General features: G+C 30.1%; 1 protein-coding gene across 1 annotated transcript; it reads left to right on the forward strand.

The window, feature by feature from the left end:
* The first annotated feature begins 3,375 nt into the window (after positions 1-3,375).
* LOC111318660 (H/ACA ribonucleoprotein complex subunit 3-like protein) lies at positions 3,376-5,401 on the forward strand. The gene is made up of 4 exons (XM_022921533.2): positions 3,376-3,489; positions 3,596-3,674; positions 4,223-4,265; positions 5,102-5,401. Exons 2-4 carry the CDS (start codon positions 3,621-3,623, stop codon positions 5,197-5,199), a joined length of 195 nt encoding a protein of 64 aa, XP_022777268.1. The 5' UTR covers positions 3,376-3,489; positions 3,596-3,620; the 3' UTR covers positions 5,200-5,401.
* The last annotated feature ends 15,455 nt before the right edge of the window (positions 5,402-20,856 follow it).

The following is a 20,856-nucleotide window of genomic DNA, read 5'->3' on the forward strand; positions in this document are numbered from 1 at the left end:
ATCAAATCAAATAATAAATTATAATTTACAAAATTAAATAAAAATCACACAATGATATTTAAATTTAGAATCTCAAAATTTTTAAAATTTTTTCTTGTCACTAAATTAAAACCTATTTTTTTTTTTAAACAATCATCATTCTCGTCATCGTTGTCGTCGTCATTATTATTATTATTATTAATCACCGAAAGTGGAGGATCAAAAGTGGGGATAAGGCATAGATTCATAGTACCAACAAGAAAAAGTTTAAACCATGTGGTAACTGGAATCAATTTGAGATTCTGATTGGTGTCTTCTAATGCAGGCATAGCGGTTTTGCATACGGTAGTCAATTACTTTCAAATGTCGGCTGCACAATTACAATTGCCCATTGGCGTAAAAAATTATTATTTCACAGGTAATTATTATTTTTTATTAAAGTTTTGATTTAACACGTAATTATTATATATTATTAAAGTTTTGATTTAGCACGTTATTACATGAGATTAGTAGTTTTAAAGGCCTTTCTTGCTTTTAAAATGGATAGGACATTTTGCCTCACATTATCTATCTATAGACTATATTAAACGCTTGAGTTAATTAGTTACAGCTAAAATTATTATTTTTATTTTTGAAAAAAAAAAAAGAGATCATGATACTTTTTTTTTTTTTTATTTGAAGAAAGATGAATCAACACCATCAAGGGATACATGCCTTTATCCAACGAATCTTAAGGTGAAAAAGAGATTTTTTTTTTTAAATTAGGTTTATATATTAAAAAAATTTTTGTATTCTTTTAAAACTTAAGATAAACTCTTATATTTTAATTATATTTAATTGCATCCTTAAAAGTCAAAATCCATATTAAAATTAGAGATATTAGTTTTATCTATATTTAGTAAAAAATTAAATTTCTTTTGAATAAAAATGAAAATGTATAGTATATTATGAGATGTTGTTAAGATGTGTATGATTTTAAAAATTTTATAAAAAATGAAGATAAATAATATAATATATATCCCATATTCATACTCTATATATATATTCTATATATTTAATAAATAGTTTTTTTATTAAATAATATAAATTATTATTTGATTAATTAGAACTAATATACATTTTATTTTAAAAAATATGTTAATATATATTTATAAAAATTATATATATGTGTAAGATAAAAATAAAATAAATTAAAAAATAAATTTTATTTTTTAAAATTATAAATATCAAAATTACTCATACTCATTAAATATATATAAATAAAAATAAATTTAAATTATCAGTTGAACGTAAATATCAACTAACAAAAGAGAATAATTTAAACAACTTTTTTTTTTTTATTTATTTTTACCATACATGGAAAGCTAGCCGATATTAGCTTCTTCATTTTAAAGGTAAGCGAATCAAATTCATAAAATTAATTCAAATCAAGTATTTGTTCAAAAGTGTTTTCTAAGACTAAGGTGAAAGAGACAAAGAGAGGAAAAAGCTGATTATAAAATTATCATTTATTTATTTATTTTTGTTGAAATCTCCCCTAATTTTAATCGTAAAAAAAAATCTTATATATTATATATACAATCTTTATATTATTAATTTGTTGTATCTTATATATAAATCACAAGATAAATTTTTTATTTACTTTATACGACAGTACGATTAGTTAGAAACCTAAACCTAATATAAATTCTTTAGATGAGACAACAAAATAATTACTTTTAAAACAAATTCGATAATTAAGTTTGCCGACCGTATTTACATGAACTCTCATATATATCTCACCAAATGCCCCAATACGATTTCACGTAAGTCAAACTTACTTTTAAAACGATACATGAAACAGCAAAATAAAAATCATTTTTTTTTATTGATTTATACCTTAAATCACTTCCACTTATCATCATTGCAATTCTTCATGCTTCCTTGATAAAATGAAGTGAAGATGCAACAGGGTAAAGAAAACCAAACTGTCAAAACTAATGATTTCCCCAAAAATGAGCAAATTGTCTTTTCATAATTCTAAGGCTACTTATAAATGCATCTCAATTTTTTTCCTTCATACTTTGCTTTTTTTTAAAAAAAATTTATAAGTAAAATTATTAATTATTTTTCTCAAAAGTTTTTGAATATTCATATTCAATAAGCTATAAAATTTTTCAAAAATTATTTTTTAAAATTAGAATTTTAAGAAAAATTAAAAAAATAGAGAATTCTATTAGAAATTTGTATTAATTGGGTGTGATTAAAAAAGTAATTATTAAAAAAATCATAAATTTTAAAATTAATGAAAAAACTTAATTTTACTATTTTGATTTTAGAAAAAAAATATCTTATGAAATTTTAAATAAATTAAAAATAAAATAATAAATATAATTTTTTATAAATTTAAAATTCATTATTTCTTTTTTTTTTTTTGTATCGATTAGTAAAATTTTGTAATAGTTTTAATTAAATTGAAATTTTTTGGAGCAATCTATCAATCTATTTATTACGATAGGTTTTTTCAATTAACATATTATATTTTAAAAAAATTATATAGTATTTAGTAGTATTACTTATACAAATTTAAAGATTTTTAGCTCTTAAATGTTGATAAAACCTTATAGTTTATTCATCATCCCTCATAATATTAATAGATGAAATGTTTAATTATAATTTCATAAGATTTTGTTCTTTCTATAAATTAAAATAATAAAATCAATTTTTTTATTAATTTTAAAATTTATTATTTTTTCAACAATAATTTTTTATTACATCAATAAATAAAAATCTGTAATAAAATCCTTTTTTTATAATTTTTCTTAAAAATTTTATAAGTTTTCTTTATGAAAATAGATTTATGAAAAGTTTTATTACAAAACTTTTCAAAAAAGTTTATGAGAATTTATTTATAATAAGTTATAAAATTTATCAAAAATTTATTTTTGATAAGTTATAAAATTTACTGAATATAAATATAAAAAAACTTGTGAGAAAGGTAATTGATAATTTTACTTAAAAAATAAAAAAAAATGAAGATGTGAAAAAAATAAGATGCATTTAAAAATTCCCTATCAAGTTATAAAATTTATTAGATATGAATATTTGAAAATTTAAGAGAAATATAATTAAATAATTGTACTTAAAAAATAAAAAAATAAAAGTGTGAAGAAAAAAAAAGTTGGATGCATTTAGGTACCCCTTAGCTCTAACCATTGATTCCACGTACAAATTATACGTAGGGAAATAACTTTCATTTTCTTTAAATTAATAATTATTGTTCAGATAATGGTTTTGTATATACTACAATTCTCCACCGTCGAATAAAATGTTAATAATGCATTCGGCCCAGCCTAAATTAATAGAAGGAGTTTCGATTGTTTATACTAATGGCCCAATTTCATCGATAGCTGTTCTTAAGCTTGTAATGGCCCATCAGAATCACCACTCACCTCACTAAAAGTCTAAAACCCTAACAAATTCACCACATTTCATTGTCCTTGTTTGCTTCTCCAACCCCCAACAGAGAAGGTGCGGCTCCGATCAACAAATTCACAATTTCCTACGTATACTTGGTTTTTCTTTCTGGGTTTTCTTTTAATTGCATGAAACTTCTAATCTTTCTCTCTTTTTACAGTTGCTATTCGTTTTGTTTGTATAAGATGTATCTCCAGTTCTACATAAATGAGAATGGTGACAAAGTTTACACCACTAAGGTAAAATCCCATTCTTTTCTTTTTTTTTTTTATTGATAATAATTAGTTAAAAGTTCAAATCATCTCAGGTTTGTGTTAATTCCTTAAATTTGTATGTTTTGTTTATGGCGATTGAGATTGTGGGAAGCACAACCTTGCATGTAATGAACTAAAGCCTTTTGCAATCTTGGAACTTATAAGTTATAACCCTTTCTTAAAAAAAAAAAAAATTCAAAGCTGAGTTTTTAGTTTAATTTGATCTTAAACTTGTACTGTAGCTGAGATTTATTCTGTGGAATGTCAAGGACTTTTTCTTCTTGGTAGGATTTCTTTTCCATAATAATTGAGTTGGTTGGTGGCTGAATAAACTTGCACTCTCCTGAGAAATGCATTTAAATGTGAAAGTTGACACTACGATTAGGTTTTAATCTCTCTCCTGCAGTCATATCATGTCTGGCTGTCATCTTATTATCTTCTTGTTAGCGATATGTTAGGTTTCTAATTTATATATGATCAATATTTCACCTGTAATTTCTCTATATTTACATTTGTATGGATTTTGTATGCAGAAAGAATCACCACTGGGGATGCCTACTCAGTCTGCTCATCCAGGTAATAAGGCCTGATATATTTATATCATTTCTGACAGACACTGATTAATAGTAGTTTTATACTCCCCTGTCCCAAAATATTTGTCATGAATTGACTTTTACGGAGTTTAAGAAAAAGTTTTAACTTTAATATATTTAATATTAATATTTAAATTTTTTCATAAAATTAAAGTTCCATGATTTTAATGTCAAAAAGTAAAAAAAAATCATAAAAAATAAGAGTTTTAGATGTTCAAAAATGGAAATAGAACATAATTTGGGCACATCCCTAAAAGAAAAGATGGACAAGGAAAATGGGACAAGGGGAGTAGTTTTTCGGTCTTTTTGGTTTTCTTGATGGTCTTCCTGATTAAGTGTCGCTTTTTTAGAAATTCTTATACATTTTGTGTTTGACTTGGTCTATCGATGCACCTAAACAAATTCATATGGCTACTTTAACATTACCTATATAAATTCCTTTCTGTAAGCTGATTTGATCAGTATATATTTATTTTGTCTGTTTTGGTGTGAAAATCAATAAAGAAGTTCCATTTTGGTAGAGAATTAGTATTGTTCTCACCACATTGTCATTAGCTATCTGTTTTTTTTCCTTTTATTGACAAGTTGGTATCAAATCGTATCGACTATGTCTCTTAACTATAATGCTGATAACATTAGCTTGGCATGTTAGGCTGTTACATGAATTTTTTTTTCTGGTTATTTCAAAGTTTGTAGTAGGATCAAGGCATAATTTATTTATTTATTTTTTTTTGGAAAATTGCATAGAAATCTTATTGGAAAGTGCCATGGACTTTATGTTTTCTAATGACCTTTTTTCTTTTATGAACTTTTGTGCAGCTCGTTTCTCCCCAGATGACAAATATTCAAGACAAAGATTTCTTTTGAAGAAACGTTTCGGTTTGTTGCCAACCCAGCAGCCACCTCCGAAATATTGAATGATTAGTAATGTCATGCTGTGCTTTTATGAAGCTTTAATTTTTAGGGTACGAATGAGTGTCTCTGTCTGTAAAATGATGCAGTTTCCTTTTAGTTCCTAGCAGAGCCTTTTTAGGATGACTATTTAAAACTACAAACAGTTTAATGTCTGCTTGTAAGAGAATCTCAAGTATTTGAATCCAATATTACGTTTTGTTCCAACATTATTGTTTGTTTTTATTCATGTGCTGAATTTGTGATTTTCAAAGATGCCAGTTTGGTTAGTGCATCTAAACATCTTTTAGACGGGCAGTCTCACTGAAATTGCATTAAAAGTAGAAGTGGTTTAAGCCATGGGACCGAGGTTTCAGTTAAGTATGTCTAATCATGTTTCGTATTCCATGTCAAAATATATGGCAACTAGGAGGAAGGATATTAAAAGAATTTTTTATCTTGAAACTTTTTAGTTTTATTATGAAGTGCTGCACATATTGTATAAAAATGTTTTGGGGTTATCGGAAATGCTTCATCATAACGATATAAAAATCATTAGGCATATCTAGGTCTCTTCTTTAACTGAAGAGAAATGTGTCACCCGAATCAAAAGTGCTGAGAATAAAGTAATTCTTATTGGATTTAATATTATTTTTGGTTTAAATAAGATGCGTTTCTTACGTACAAGGTAATTTGATTTGATACATGGAAAGCAGATTTCAAAATATTTGCTAAAGGATTGTTTGGACGGTGAATCACTGGTTTCTTCTCATGGTTTTGGGTTGAACTACGTAGTTTCATCTCATGGAATCTTAAATTTGAGAGGCTCAAGAAGAATTCTCCACCATACGCGCCAGCAGCATATTCCAACGACAGAGCCTGATAGCTGATGGATCCTTAACAAAAGCCCACTTTTCTCTTCTGCTACTGTTGTTTGAACAAAACGCCACCAAATGCAGTACAGCCAGCCATCACTGTATTGTCTCACTTGTACCCTATCTATCACGGCAACAACTGAAAGCAAAGCGCCTCATATGTCCACTTGGAGAATACACCAAATGCAGACTTTTGGGGCTGATCTTGATCCGTACCAAAAAGGGCAAAAAGGGCTGCAACCTGTCAGGGTAAGAGCAGCCGCCCACCCTATCAATTATCAGGAATTTGCAAAAAAGAGTTTCAAATAGAGACGTCGAAAACATGACTCCAAGTTTTGCATTTAAGACCCAGAGCATAGCGTGACAGAGCCAGCGAATACAGCTAAGGTTACCTTGACCCTTAAAAACTCGTTGGTTAGTAGCACACGACTAAAAGTTTATCTTCTGGTCTTGATCTATATGCCATTAAACCCTAACCATTCAAAGCTACTAAAATCATGTGTACTTAAATATATAAAAGAATTTCCTTCTAATTTACACTCAGTTTATGTCGAATATAAAGCAAAAATAGGGGCTTTATTTGCTGAACATTCTTAATTTCTACTTATGTAGATTGTAGACATGAAGATAGTTGCATTGAAGAGAAAGATTGAAGGAATTGCTTATATACTTAAAATTGATTCAAAGTCATTCTTACCAATGAATTTTCTTGTGGTCCAAACAGTTCACATGCGTTGAACCTAAAAGCGAATTTTAAAAACGGATGCCACATTACAATCATTTAAATTATAGCATAAATTTGATGCTTTTTCTTGAGACAAACCCATCTATTTCTTAGGAGTCTAAAGTCTTGACAAGTTACAGCCTTTTACCCATGGCATCAACAGCCACATCGCTTTTCCAGCTCGCAATAATTAAGGGTCCACAACTAGGCCTGGTTGGAATTAGCTTTTAATTTGTAATCATCATTCGTGGGGTATGTCTTCATTTCTTGTTTCTTTTTTTTTTTTTTTTTACTTAAAACATTTTTTCACTTGGGGCATCGGTCGGATTGATGTATGATCTACACAGATGGATCCAAGAAGATTATACTAGGACAGCAAGAATGGAAAGTGATTGTGCTTAACTGGATAGGGGTTGTCTGATCATTGATTGTGATCATAAATTAAAAAAAAAAAAATACTAGTAATTGAATGGTGAAATTGTAATATTCGTTCAATTGAGTACACCATAAAAGAACTAGTAAGTTATATAAACTTGGTTTTTTATGAAACGTATTTAATAATCGGTGCATGAATTCTCTTGTTCAAAGACCAAGTTTGAATACTGCATTTTGTTACTTGATACACGCATTGATGCAAGGCCTCAGGCGGCTAACTCAAGCCTAGTATTTGCATGTTGGAAAAAAGTCTACGTAGGTGGACATAATGATGATAATGAGTGATGATAACGATGAGGATGTATCTGGCGACAAGAGTAACCTTCTCGGCCTTTTAGTAAAGGTTCAACTCCCACTTTTCCACTTTTGTTTCTCTTTGACTGATTAAGGAGCAGAAGGACCAGTTTGGGTTTTTCATAATTGATTCAATCAAATTAATGAGAGATGATGGGAAAAAGATTAATTTTTTATTTCTTCTCAAGATTAATGGAGTCCTATAAAACGTAAATGGAGTTCAGACGTGTGACTGAAAAAAGAAAACTTTTTGTCAAGAAATAATAAAAATTGTTATGCTAACAGAAAACAAGAAGGGTAGAATGAAGAAATGGACGAGGGATGTCTATTATATTATTGCCAGAGCTGCGGATCCACATATTTAGTAGTTAAGGTGTTAATGGACAAATTCAAAGATGAAAAACAAAAAATAAAAAAATTTTCTCTGGACATCTTTAAAAGTTTTTTGAATACTTATTTTTATTAAAAAAATTGATAAATTTGTAAACAATTTTATAGATAATACAAATTATAAGTAGAGATCTTAAAAAAATATTAAATTCGTCAGTGATTGATGTTCTCTTAAGAGAGTATTATATGATAATTAAACTTCAAACATTTTTTTTAATGAAAATTAAAGACAGAGTATTAAAAACTAAAAAAAACTAATGCCAATTCTATTACGAAGGAGAGGTTGAACTCCAATTCCTCTGATCTCGAGTACTCGAATATAGGGAACCTTTCCTCTGCAATCTTTTTTTTTTTTTTTTGGGTTTACTACAAATTTATGATTATTCAATTACAATGAAAAATTTTATAAAAATTTATTATTTATAAATATAGATTTTATATAATATTTTAATAAATCATATACAATTATGAATTTTGATTAATTATTATAATACAATTATTGTAAATGATATATTTTTATATAAAATTTTTTTTTACTATAAATACAAGTAAACTTACAAGTTACAATCATGAGCCTCGAGATTAATAATTAATTTTTGAATACCCTTAATAATTATGTGATATGCATTAATCACATTAGTATCAATTAATATATATATATATATATCTGCAGATATATATGAAATAAAAATCTATTGATATTGGCGTAAGTTTTATATATATTTTTATCATTAGATTAAAATTAAATTCATAATTAACTTATATCAAAATAATATGTTTAATTTTAATATTTTGATTTAAAAATAAAAAAAATACAAAACTTACATTAATCTAACTGAAACACTTCTCATGTCCTTTTTTTAATTGGAATTAAAGCCAATGATCACACATAAAAAAACAATTTAAAAAAATTCGATCAATGTAAATGTTCCAAGCAAAATGGAAGAAAGAAGAAACAAAATCCGGGCTCCACTTCACTACCCTTCTCATCTCGTCCATTGACAACCACCATCACGGCTTGATATATGCTTCTGAACACGCATCGATCACATGCACCGTGTTTACCAGGGCAAACCATGAAAGCAAAATGGGACGAAAAAAATGTTTCAATCAGATCGAAAGCCTGCCTTAAGAATTTGACAAAGACCTATTTCAAAAAGTGAACTTCAAAAAAAAAAAAAAAGTGCATAACTCCAAAATCAGCATTTAATTCAAAAAGCAAGTACTCCAAAACTCTTCTTTTTAGTTGCCGACGCCTGTTTCCAACGTGGCTAAAACCATCCTCAATTATTAATGCCAACCCTTTTGAAAGTTGGTTGTGTAATGAAATCCGAATTTAACTCAATTAGATTATATATTCATCTTTGAAAGTAATATTAATAAATTTGAGTTTCTTTAACTGTAGCAAATTGCCCAACAAGTTATCAAAATAAACAATGGTGTAGTAGTATGGCCATTTACTCGACAAAAGTAATCTGGAATGCAATCAAATCAAAGCGGGAGGAGGTTGGATGGCATTGGATTCTGTGGTTTAAATTCCATATTCCTAAGAATTCATTAATTATCTGGATGGTTATTCAGAACAGATTCCCAACTAAGAACGGGTTGAGAAAATGGGGTATGGGGATTGAGAGCAAATATTACTTGTGTGAGGGAAAGGATGAGCCGAGGGATCAAATGTTTTTTTGACTGTGTCTATACTAAAGTAGTCTGGAAGAAAATACTGCAGATATGTAGGATCAACCGGAGAATTGAGTGCTGGGCTGCCGACCTAGATTGGGCTGAAAAAAAAGCTAAAGGGGAGGGCTCTGATTTCAATCATCTTACGTGTGGCATAAAATGCTAGTCTTTACTTGATATGGAGAGAAAGGAAACAAAGGATGTTCAAGCAAGTAGAGGAGACGTCACAGCAAGTGATAGAAAGAATGAAAGAAGTAGTTATGAATAGGTTGTACGAGTTAAAGCGAAGTGTAGGAGATGTTATTAACAATAAATAAATAAAATCAAAATTATCCAAAAAATAAATAAATTTGAGATTCAATTCTAACACTTATAATCTATTTTGTTATATCCACAACACAATTTTTTTATATAAAAAAAAAATTGTTTGTATAATAGTGAGCAAATGGATTTGAACTTACAAGTCAATCTTCTTCTCATCCACGTAAATTCCGACCAAAACATGTAAGGAGGGGAATGTTTCTTGCAATTATGTAACTAATAGAAAAAGGTCTTTCATTTTCTATAACTTTCCCAATTTATATGGAAGTCTAATTGGAATTAGAAAAAAAAGGAGTTTGATTTGGTATTCAATTTTATGAAATTGTTGACATAATATAGTTTCAATTCCGAATCTTACTTGGGAATGTGAGTTGTGTATATATCTTTACTCACATTTTTTTTTTATACAAGAAATTACCCACATTTTCCGTCTCGGCAAAAAATGGAAGAATCCAAACTTATCATTGTCTCTGTCTGGCTGCATTAATAGCTAAAGATCACAACCACACTTTGATTCAATTGCAACCAACTCTTATTATTATTTTAATAAAAAAATACATCTATTATTGAATCAAATACTAAGACAACAGATAAAGTAATTAATAAAGAGCCAACACCTTTTTGAATGGCATTAATGTTATTATCTAAAAATCAAGGGGTATGTAATCGTTACAACTTCTATATAATTCAAGCATAAATTTCCGCGTTTGTTGCATTCCCTCTACTCCAACAAAGTTCATAATTCGCACAGTCTCCGTACAAAAAATTTCCCTCATGGCTGACATCTTCTCACTCACCACTCTCCAAGAAACACTCTGCCTTCCCAAGGCTGGGACTCCAGCACTCACTCCACCTCTCACTCCCTTCTCTGCCGTCGTGCCCGGTCGTTTTATTGCCGTGCCGAGGCTCAACATCCACATAACATTGGAAACCATTCATGAAGAAGAAAATGAAGAGGAAATTAGCATGGAGGTGTCCCAAAATTCATCATCGACATCTTTGTTATCGACTTGTTTTATAGAAGTCAAGAAGCCCTTGACTTTATACAGCCATAATTGCAAGTGTGCTTAGTGATGTTCATAGCCTTGAACATAAACATTTGATGTAATCCATGAATTTTTTTTTCCATCTCAAATCATTGTTTATGTTGGGTTGAAATTTTTGTGATACTGCTTTTTCAGGAATTAGGTGACTTTGCTTTTAGTTAATTGTTGGCTAGCCGTTTTTATGCTTGTGGAAAACCAAGTATTATTAAATAAACAATGTACCGTAAGTGATCTTTGTTCTTGTTCTTTAGAACTTTTGTTATCTATCAGCTGTAACATCTAATCTTCTTCGACGACTGTTGTCTTAACTAAATATTAGATAATCAATATCTCTTCATCCTGTTGCATTCCCTGCACCATCGAGAGAAAGTTTCTTCTTGTTCCGCCATGAGGGATCCCTTCAAAACTAGTCTTTTCTTTTGTGAAGCAGGGTGTTTTTTAAGGGCAGAAGTTTTCGAATTCATGAAATCTGTTTTAAGTATGTAGGAACACTCAGCCAGCTTATTGTCTGTAACATCTTAATTTATGCAAGAAAGAGTTACAGAATGTGAAATCAGGTTTACAGTAGGTCATGATTCAAAAAATTTGGCAAAATAAATCTATTAGAGCTATGGACGGCAGATGGTTGATGCAGTAAAGATAAAGCTTGATTGTCTAGCTAGCTAATATTGCAGATAAACCAGTCAACAGAACACTCTATCAGCAGTGGGGACCGAATAAAGTGATTTTATCTACTAATTGATTGTCACAGCATTAAAGATGGCTATCATTAGTTGTTCGTCATGTTTTACTCAGTTTTAGTAGCCTTTTTGCTGCTAGAATCTAGATTTTCCTGATTTGTATGAATATATGGAAGTTTCACTTGTCCAAAAAGAACAAAAACACCATCATAAATGATGAAGTCCCAATGTCAGAACTCAGAAATTTAAGTAAGACCATGAGTTTATTCAAAACCTGAGCATGAAGTCAAAGGCCTATAATTTACAGGCTAAGTAAAGTCACACTCAAAAATGGATTAGGTTGATCTTTTAAGACAATGAGGAATATTGAACTTGGTATATTTTCTTTTGTTTGTGTTGATGTTGACCAAATTCTTTTCTTTTAATTATGCCTAAAAAGACGAGAAGTAGGAACTAAACCTAAAGAAAGATCAAACAATTGTTTCTTTTTTTTTTTTTGAAGATTCCATGAACTCCTTGCAGTAATCTCGACTAATCAATGTTGTCCCAGAAAATAAAAGTACCCCAACGAATTAAAGACAGATTGCTTATAATGGAAAATTCAATTCCGGGGATGTGAATTTGTAACCAATGAAAATATTTTCACAATTAGACTAAAAGCAAATGCCATTTAAACCAATGTGTTTTTTTTTCTGTTTTGACAGATACTACAAAAGCAACAGTGACTATTCATATTTTGTTGATAGTCCATACCTCATAGCACCTTTGCACTCCCCTGGCCCCAGCTTCAAAAGGGAAAAGCCTCGTTAGACTGAAGTTAGGCCTGATGCAATCAGATGTCTTCAACTGTTACTGTCTTCATTTCCCTGCATTATGGCCTTTTGCTTAGTTTCTTTTGTGCACATTTAGTTTAAGACACCTGTAAATTACATATTGATAATTAAAGTTTCCACTTCTCTTGACTCTTCAAAAATTTCCAACAAATAAAAGGAATGAAGAGTGATATAGAAGTGTGTCTCCTTTTAGAAGTTCAGAAATATCTTGAAATTCAATGAGCATGCAGTTGCTCTTTTCATCTGTCACCAAACAACATAAATATATGCAGTCTACAGCCTACAGCCTACATTACAGGGCTCCAACACCTCAATTTATGTTGTTCTTTAATGGTTAGAAACTCCAAACCAGATTAAGGACAGAAGGAAAAAATTAGTAGTAACTTTCTTTTTTCTGATAGTTAACCCAAAGAAATTAAATTGAATAATGTGACAACAAAACAACTTTCTTTCCTTCTTTTACCCAAAGGCTAATCATAATGAGAGTGACAATCCCACCAATGATGATTGGCAGTTTCATGTCCAAACAATTCTAGGTGCAAATTTTCAATGCTCCATAAATATTGTTACATGTCCGATTACAATTCGAAGGTCAAAAAGATGTCAGCATCTGACATGCCCTTCCCTTGGAAACCCATCATGACGAGTGACTCTAGCTAGCTAGACTGTTCCTGGAAGGGCAAAGCATAGCTAGCTAGCTACTGGCTAATGCTTGCTACGTCTACAGAGATCATAAATTCTTTGTCTCCAACAAAACATAGTATTGAGTGCTACTGTAACGTGCTAAAGGTGTCCTGTCATGCAATTTAACCCTCTTATGTTCTGAAGAGTGCATCTGAAGTAAAAGGTTATGATTTGAAGTGAAAATTTTATTCCTAAACCACTTAATCACATGAATAAATCCCGCAAGTGGTAAGAGAATTATGAATTTAGGATTAAAGCTTGCCCTATTGTAAGTATGAAGGATTAAGGAACATGGAGATGAAAAGAGGAAAAAATCATTTCTTCCTAGCATATGATTAAATCAAAAGGACAAAGAAGATATAAAAAAGGTGTCCTCTGTAGCTCATTTTCAAGTGAACTCAAGAATAGCAGCAAATTTTCTTTGCTAAGGCAAGTTTATAATGGTCCCCTGCTAGTGAATCACTTTTCATCCATAACCAAGAGAAAGCAAGAATCCACTTCTATTGATTATTTGGAACATCTCCAAATTAAATTTCCTCAATTTAAGGTAATGTCAAGGATTGCTACCTTTATCTTAACCTTAAAATAAATTTTTAACATGGGAATTTTTCTATCCATATTAGAAACTTTCTGTTTAACTCTCCTGATAGGAATAGAATAAATTTTGGGTAAATATTTTAAGTTCAAATAACATTTTAGAAGGTGAAAAAATTACCAATTGCATTATGACACATATTCTTCGAATTTTTTTAATTATATTTAGTGATCAATTAAAATTTTAATATGTTAATAAATTAGCTTGTGGCAAAACCTGTTTCTGTAGATTATATTTTTATGAAGGATTTCAAGCACGAATACTTTTAGTTTTTGTACATACATATTATTACCAATTCTTTGAGATACTCACGAACCCATGACTGCCTGCCACAAAAATAATTTTATAAAAGTACATATAAATAATTATATCATTTTTTTTTCAGAAAAAAGGAAAAAAAAAAAAAGCTATGATAGCTGTTAATTGGAACGTGACTAATGAAGGATCATATGTAATTCATGTTGCTAGAAGCTACATGGAAAAAGAAAATGAAGAATAAGGATTTTCATCTACTCATGTTATTTCTCTATTGGTCAAAGATTTTAATTTTGTTTCCAAGGGGACACCCTTTCATTAAAAAATTTGAGATGATATTGTCGCAGTATGAGAATTTGAATCATGTCAGATAGAATTTATCGTGTAGGAGAATTATTTCTTATTATATAATATTCAAAATAATATTTTCTTTGTCTCATATTATTTGTCATATATTAAATTTCATGAAATTTAAGAAAAAAATTGATTTTAATGTATTTAATATTAAATTTTAAATTATTTTATAAAATTAAAGTTTGATAATTTTTAATGTCAAAAAGTAAAAAGAATTTTAAAATATAAATTTAAAATATAAAAAATAAGATTTTTAGATGTTAAAAAAAAAATAATTTTAATATATGCAAAAAAAAAAAAAAAACAAAAAAAATAGAACAGAAGGATTAATTCAAAATCTTATTTTAATATAACAGAACAGGGGAAGAAATAAGAAAAGTTGAAAGACATTATGCCAAAATTTCTCAATTTTATTAATTAGAAAATTTCCTTGGCTTGACTTGGGTAATTTTTTTTTTATTTAAATATATATTACTTGTTTTTTTTTTTATTTTATTTTACATAAGTGTATAGTTTGAATTTTCTTAATAAAAAAATTGATTGACAAAATATAAATCTTTTGTTAATTTTTTAATTATTTGAAATCATAATATTTTCTAATAAATTGTTTAAAAAAGAAAAAAATTAAAAAAGATTAAAATATTTTAATCCTGAACATAGTCATTATTTTTCATTGTTTCTTTTTTTTTTTTCAGATTTTTTTCATTATTGTTTGTTTTCCCAACGATACATCATTTACCAAAAAGAATTTGTAAAAACCTAAAGTTTTTCATCAAAATGAAAAAAAAGAAAAAAAAAAAACATGTAGCCAGTTGGCCCAGTTCTTTAATTTAAATAAACTTTAATTGTACAGTGTTTTTTTTTTTTTTTTTGCATTGACCTTAATTAATAATTACTGCTTTTACCAAAAACAAAAGTTAAATTTAGGTAAGAGATATTCTAGATTAACTGTTACTTGTTAAATTAAAATGCCCCAAACCAAAACTGCCCTTTTTCCTAAATTTTGTCTTGTCTTTTGACATTTTCAAACGGTCGTCACATTGGCTTTCGGTCCGCCCTTTGATTTGCTATCCATGAACCAACGAACCTTCTCTCACATTTCCTTGTTTCTCTCCAAAACTTCCTCTATATATACCAACACATCAATTTACCACTTCTCTAACCAAAACCAGAATTTTCTTCCTCTCTAAGATTTTTCCAACACTTTTTTCTACAAATAATCCTTGGCTGCCACGATTGATCATTTTGTTCTACTCCTAGGCTTTGGTTGCAGCAGAAATCAAGCATAAAACAGGGAATTCAGAAAAATATTGGTAATTGCAGGAGGAATGGTGAACGGTATGGGATACTTGCAAAGTACCTGTGAAAAGGCACCAGCCCTTGTTATTTCTCACAAGAAACCATCTACTTGTCCAAGATTAGAGACTATTTTTGAAGAAGGGTCTGAATTAAACTTTGGGGTTGGACAGAAGACTCTGTTTTTTCTTCTAATTCCTGTATCTCTCTCTATTCTCTCTTATGTTTTGTTGTATAGTGACATTGCTTGATGTGGAAAATTTAATAAATTTTCATATTTAATTCTGTTTGCATTTACTCTCCTTCTGTACATGTTTTAATTTTGGTTGCTTTTGGAATCATTACAAAAAGAATATGAAATTGGTAAAACCCTTTATTCCTCCTTGGAGTGCTTCAATCCGATTGTTGGTGAGAAAAGGTTTTGATTTTGATACAGGACAACATTGACTTGAAACTTTACTAATCCTGAGGTGATAAAATAAATACAATGAGCAAAGCTGTTTAATTGGTTTACTTCAGATTAATTTTGCAATATTCTATCTTCCCCATTCTTTAACTACTAAACTCAAAAGCTATACCCCATTAAAATGCATGCAACGAGTTCTGCAATATGGCAATCCAATTCTCTTAGATACAGTTGATTGATTGCTTTTTTCATTACAAAACTTAAGCAGGGTGTTCTAAACAGGGTCAAATATGACTTATGAGTTCAATTCCATTTTCCCTTCATTCATCCAATAAAAGAAAAAATGGAAACAATTTTATGAACACCTGGACAATGTAAATTACATGTGAATTTTGAGTACAAGTGCTGGTGGAATCTGAACTCATGTAGCTCATGACATGGTTACAACTACAATGACATTAATCCTTTACTCAAGAATAGATCTTCTAATAGTTACATCTATGACTAATCTTTCATCAATGATAATGTTTAGTGAACAACAAGTGCTAAAACTGGGAATCAAAATCCAGCCAAAACTAATGGTTTTCTAGTTTTTAAGACCAGCCTTTCCTAATTGAGTAATTGTTTTGTTCTCACTTCTTAGGCAAGTTCTTATGTCCGCAAGACTTTTTCAAACGTCTCTTGGCCACTAATTCCTCGTCTGATGAAATTCTCCCTTTCTTTCACTTCTCTTCACCATTTTTATAAGATTTACACCCTCTAGCTATATGAACTTTATTCGCTTTCAAAGATGACATTCAAGACTTTTAACTTTACAAGCCAGATGTTTTCAGTCATTTTCAACTCAATTTGTACTATATATACAACTCCAAACAAGAAATTATCACTGAAAAGCTTCTCAAAAATAATTAGAATGATACCAGAAATGCTTTACATTTCCTAAATTGGAGACCATATATAAGGGTACAACAACATCAAAGTCTTGCAAAAAGAATGGCATTGATTCTTGTTCAAAAGCAATGAACTTGCACTGTTTAAGTACTAATTTCTTTCAACCAGATAATGTCCTGTTAATTCATCCACAACAAAAACAATTGTTAAGGGTTTCATTTTTCAAACTAACAACAAAATGTAACATAAAAATTTTGGACCATCCATTTAGGATTGCTTATCATTTTCATTGGATATACATGGACAACGAATTATGCTGTTTTTATCCTATATGATCAGGCACTGTTGGTTAAAATCCATGTTGTAATTTGGTCAGTAATGTTCTGATTTTAGGAGATTCTTTCGTATTCTAACTCATTCAGTTAAAATTTAATGTTCTAAATTTAGCTCTCAGTCTGAAATTTAACTGTCTCTATACATTTCAAGACATAGCTTATCTGGCCTTAGCGCTTATTATAGATTAGTCTAACATTGTTACCAACTGCCTGCTGTTTTGATATCTCCCCATGAAACTTTATATAGTTCGAAGTTTTCACAAATGATTCTCCACAAGAATTCTTGAGTAATAACATCTCCATTGCTCAATACAAGCTTCCTGATCAGTGATCAGCATCATTTTCTCTCTCCACAGACTTTTTGCCTTCGAAGAAAGAGTTGTCAAAAGCTTTTGTTGCATACAAAAAATGGCGAAGAATATTAGATACATGCAAAACTTGGGTGAAGTGGCACCAGCTCTTCTGATATCTCACAAGAAACCTTCAAGTTGTCCAAGATTGGAGACGATCGCCGAAGATGAATGTGGCAGTGTACGAGTGCCAAAGAGGGTCTTTATTCTTCTCCCTGTATTGCTCTCTTTGTCCTTCTATGTTTTGTTGTATAGGTACATTGTTTGACATCAAAACCTCCGCGGGAGGAATTTGAAGGATGGGGAACACAAAAAAGGAATCATTTGGGAAAGAAACAGCCTATATTGGATCATGTTAGCACAATTTTATGTTAAGTTCCCAAGCTGTACACTTAATATTAAAGTTAATAGTTTCAGCTTTCATGATTATATATCCCTTTTTCTCCTTATTATTCCTTTAGAAAACAATTTACCTTAATACTCTTAACTTTTCTTCTTCTTGTTATTTATTTATTGGTTAAATGAACATTTTCATTCAAAGGAGCACGGTTAACCTTAATACCTATCTACCAATTCGCATTCCAAGTTCATCAAAATATTGATTCAAATTCCAATTCATTTTGGCTGCTAGAAATTAAGCTGCCTATGTTTATTGCTCTTGAAAGCAAACCGGGTAGTTGATTAATTGTTTAGCAATATAAAAGCACTTTTGTCGTTTGCCTGCAATGCTAATTTTAACTTTCTCCAATTTATTAAGAGTACAAAAAGTTTTATGAAAAGAATGATTGTTAGAACTTTTGTTCCTGTTTTCTTTCCAATTAATCATTCATCAAATGAATCATCAAAAGAAAATTGCCGGTCTAACATGATTTTTTTTGTTAGACCATCATCAGGGTTGCTTTAAGTCCTAGTTTCTTTCAACAAGATGGTGTCGTTAGACCTTTCATTTTTTAAACTAAAAACAAATTTAATAAAAAAAAAATTAGACCATCCATTTGAGATTTGCTTATCATTTTCATTTGATAATATGCAAGGAGTCCCTTGAGACAGTCATCCACTTTATTATTTGACAACGACTCATGCTGTGTTTATACATGGGGTCCCTTGGAAAATATACTCAAGCACATTTGGTTAAAGTCCATGTCCTAATTTGGTAGGTAATATTCTAATTAAACCAGATTCTTCCTATTCTAATTCATTTAGTTAAAATTCTGGTGCCCTAATTTTAGCAGCTGTCTCCAATTATCTTTTCTGTCAGTCTGAATTTTATCTGTCCCTATATTTCAAGACATAGCTTATCTGGCCTTTGCGCTCATTATAGATTAATCTAATGTTGTTACCAACCGCCTACTGTTTTGATAACTCCTAATGAAACTATATAATTGCTAGCTTTTCACAAGTGATTCTCCCAAGGAATTCTTGAGCAATAACATTTCCATTGCTCAATAAAAGCTTCCTGATCAGAGTCATTTTCTTTCTCCAAAGCCTTTTTGCATCAGAAGAAAGAGTCGTCAAAAGCTTTTGTTGCATACAAAGAATGGCGAAGGACGTTAGATACATGCAAAACTTGGGTGAAATGGCACCGGCCCTTCTGATATCTCACCAGAAACCTTCAAGTTGTCCAAGGTTGGAGACCATTGTCGAAGAGGAATGTGGCAGTGTACGCGTGCCAAAGAGGGTCTTTATTCTTCTCCCTGTATTGCTTTCTTTGTCCTTCTATGTTTTGTTGTATCGGTACACTGCTTGACATCAAAACATCTGTGGGAGGAATTTGAAAGATGGGGAACACAAAAATGGAAATCAATTGACAAAGAAATAGCCGATGTGTAGAGCTTGCTAGCACAAATTATGCTAAGTTCCCTTTCTGTACACTTCAAAGTTAATAGTTTCAGGTTTCATGATTTTGTATCCTTTTTTCTCGTAATCAGTCCTTTAGAAACCAATTGACCCTGGAATACTATAACTTCTTTTCTTCATGTTATTTATTTATTGGATAAATGAACGTCTTCAATCCAACAGGAGCAGGATAATCTCCTGCTGCCACAAAAGCAGGGCAGCTAAGGAAGCAGAAAAAGGAGAAAGAAATGCCAACAAAGCCAAAGCCAAGACATAAGCAGGGAATATGCCGCAAAAGAGAGAACTAGAATCAAACACAACAATTCAAGATGTCTAACATAAGGAATTTTAATCTCAAAAATCATATCCAAAGGATGGTAGTGGTTATAAGTCATACTTCACAAAACTACGAAATTCCATTCCGAAATTAATGATTTTGGTGTCAAAATAATGTGAGATTCCTTGTCTTGTGCACAGGAAAATTCTATAGTGGACAATAATAAAAAAAAGGTTTCAAAGTAAAAGTTTCCTTTCTGATTTAACTATGAAAAAGGGGAAACGGAAATTAATTGTAACTTGGAGTAATCTCCAAGGCTCCAAGGTTGGCAAACCAGGTCAAGAGAGAGTCGTCATACAATGATCTAATGCTGAAATTTTTTAAGTGGCATCTAGAAGCAACCACTGGGCCTGCCGCCATAAGAAAATGTATAGTTGGATCATGTCAGTAAATGATCTTTTAGCTCTAAGGAATTTTCTAAATGTCAAAAACGATTGAAATGGAGAAGTCTAGGGGAAGATAAAAGCAAGTAAAAGAATTAGCTCAATTCTATGGTGAAAATCTGGATTCTTCAACCTGGCTTTGTACATATACTTCAGAAGTTCAGATGCCCAATTTTTGCAGTATATTTTTGGAATAACTAAATTTATCTAGGCCAAGTTTTCATACCTTTAGCAGGAAAGGGGATGGAGAAACACAATTCTAACCTTGGCGTATTTTGTTTGGTTCTCATTCAGCGAAACCCCAAGTTCAAATGTTGTTCATTCGTTTATTTTTGAGTATCCGAAAACAACCTTCCATTTAATTTTTTCAAAAGAAAATTAAATACATTACTTATCCAAAAAGACCCCAAGTTCAAAATTTGTTCGTTCATTTATTTTTTAGTATCCCAAAAATAACCTTCCATTTAATTTTTCCACAAATGTGGTACTATGCTTTCAATTAGATTTATGATTTGATGGCTGGTGGGCTGCATGCCTTTAAAACATACAAGAAAAAAAAAATTTTGATGGATGATAACCATTATTGTCATTCAATACTTCAACATCCTAACAGGTAATCACAATAACTTTGGGTAAATGCTCTTAAAATAATAAATTTTCAAAAACCAGAGACTAGGAGATGT

This window comes from Durio zibethinus, chromosome 26 (assembly GCF_047325235.1).
Source record: "Durio zibethinus cultivar Kanyao isolate XHJ-2024 chromosome 26, ASM4732523v1, whole genome shotgun sequence".
Classification (NCBI taxonomy): domain Eukaryota; kingdom Viridiplantae; phylum Streptophyta; class Magnoliopsida; order Malvales; family Malvaceae; genus Durio; species Durio zibethinus.

Excerpts from the sequence above, each read along its gene's own strand:
- LOC111318660 (XM_022921533.2), top strand. The coding sequence starts at position 3,621 with ATGTATCTCCAGTTCTACATAAATGAGAATGGTGACAAAGTTTACACC. Across the intron at positions 3,675-4,222 it reads ACAAAGTTTACACCACTAAG|AAAGAATCACCACTGGGGAT; the intron begins GTAAAATCCCAT and ends TTTTGTATGCAG. Across the intron at positions 4,266-5,101 it reads TACTCAGTCTGCTCATCCAG|CTCGTTTCTCCCCAGATGAC; the intron begins GTAATAAGGCCT and ends ACTTTTGTGCAG.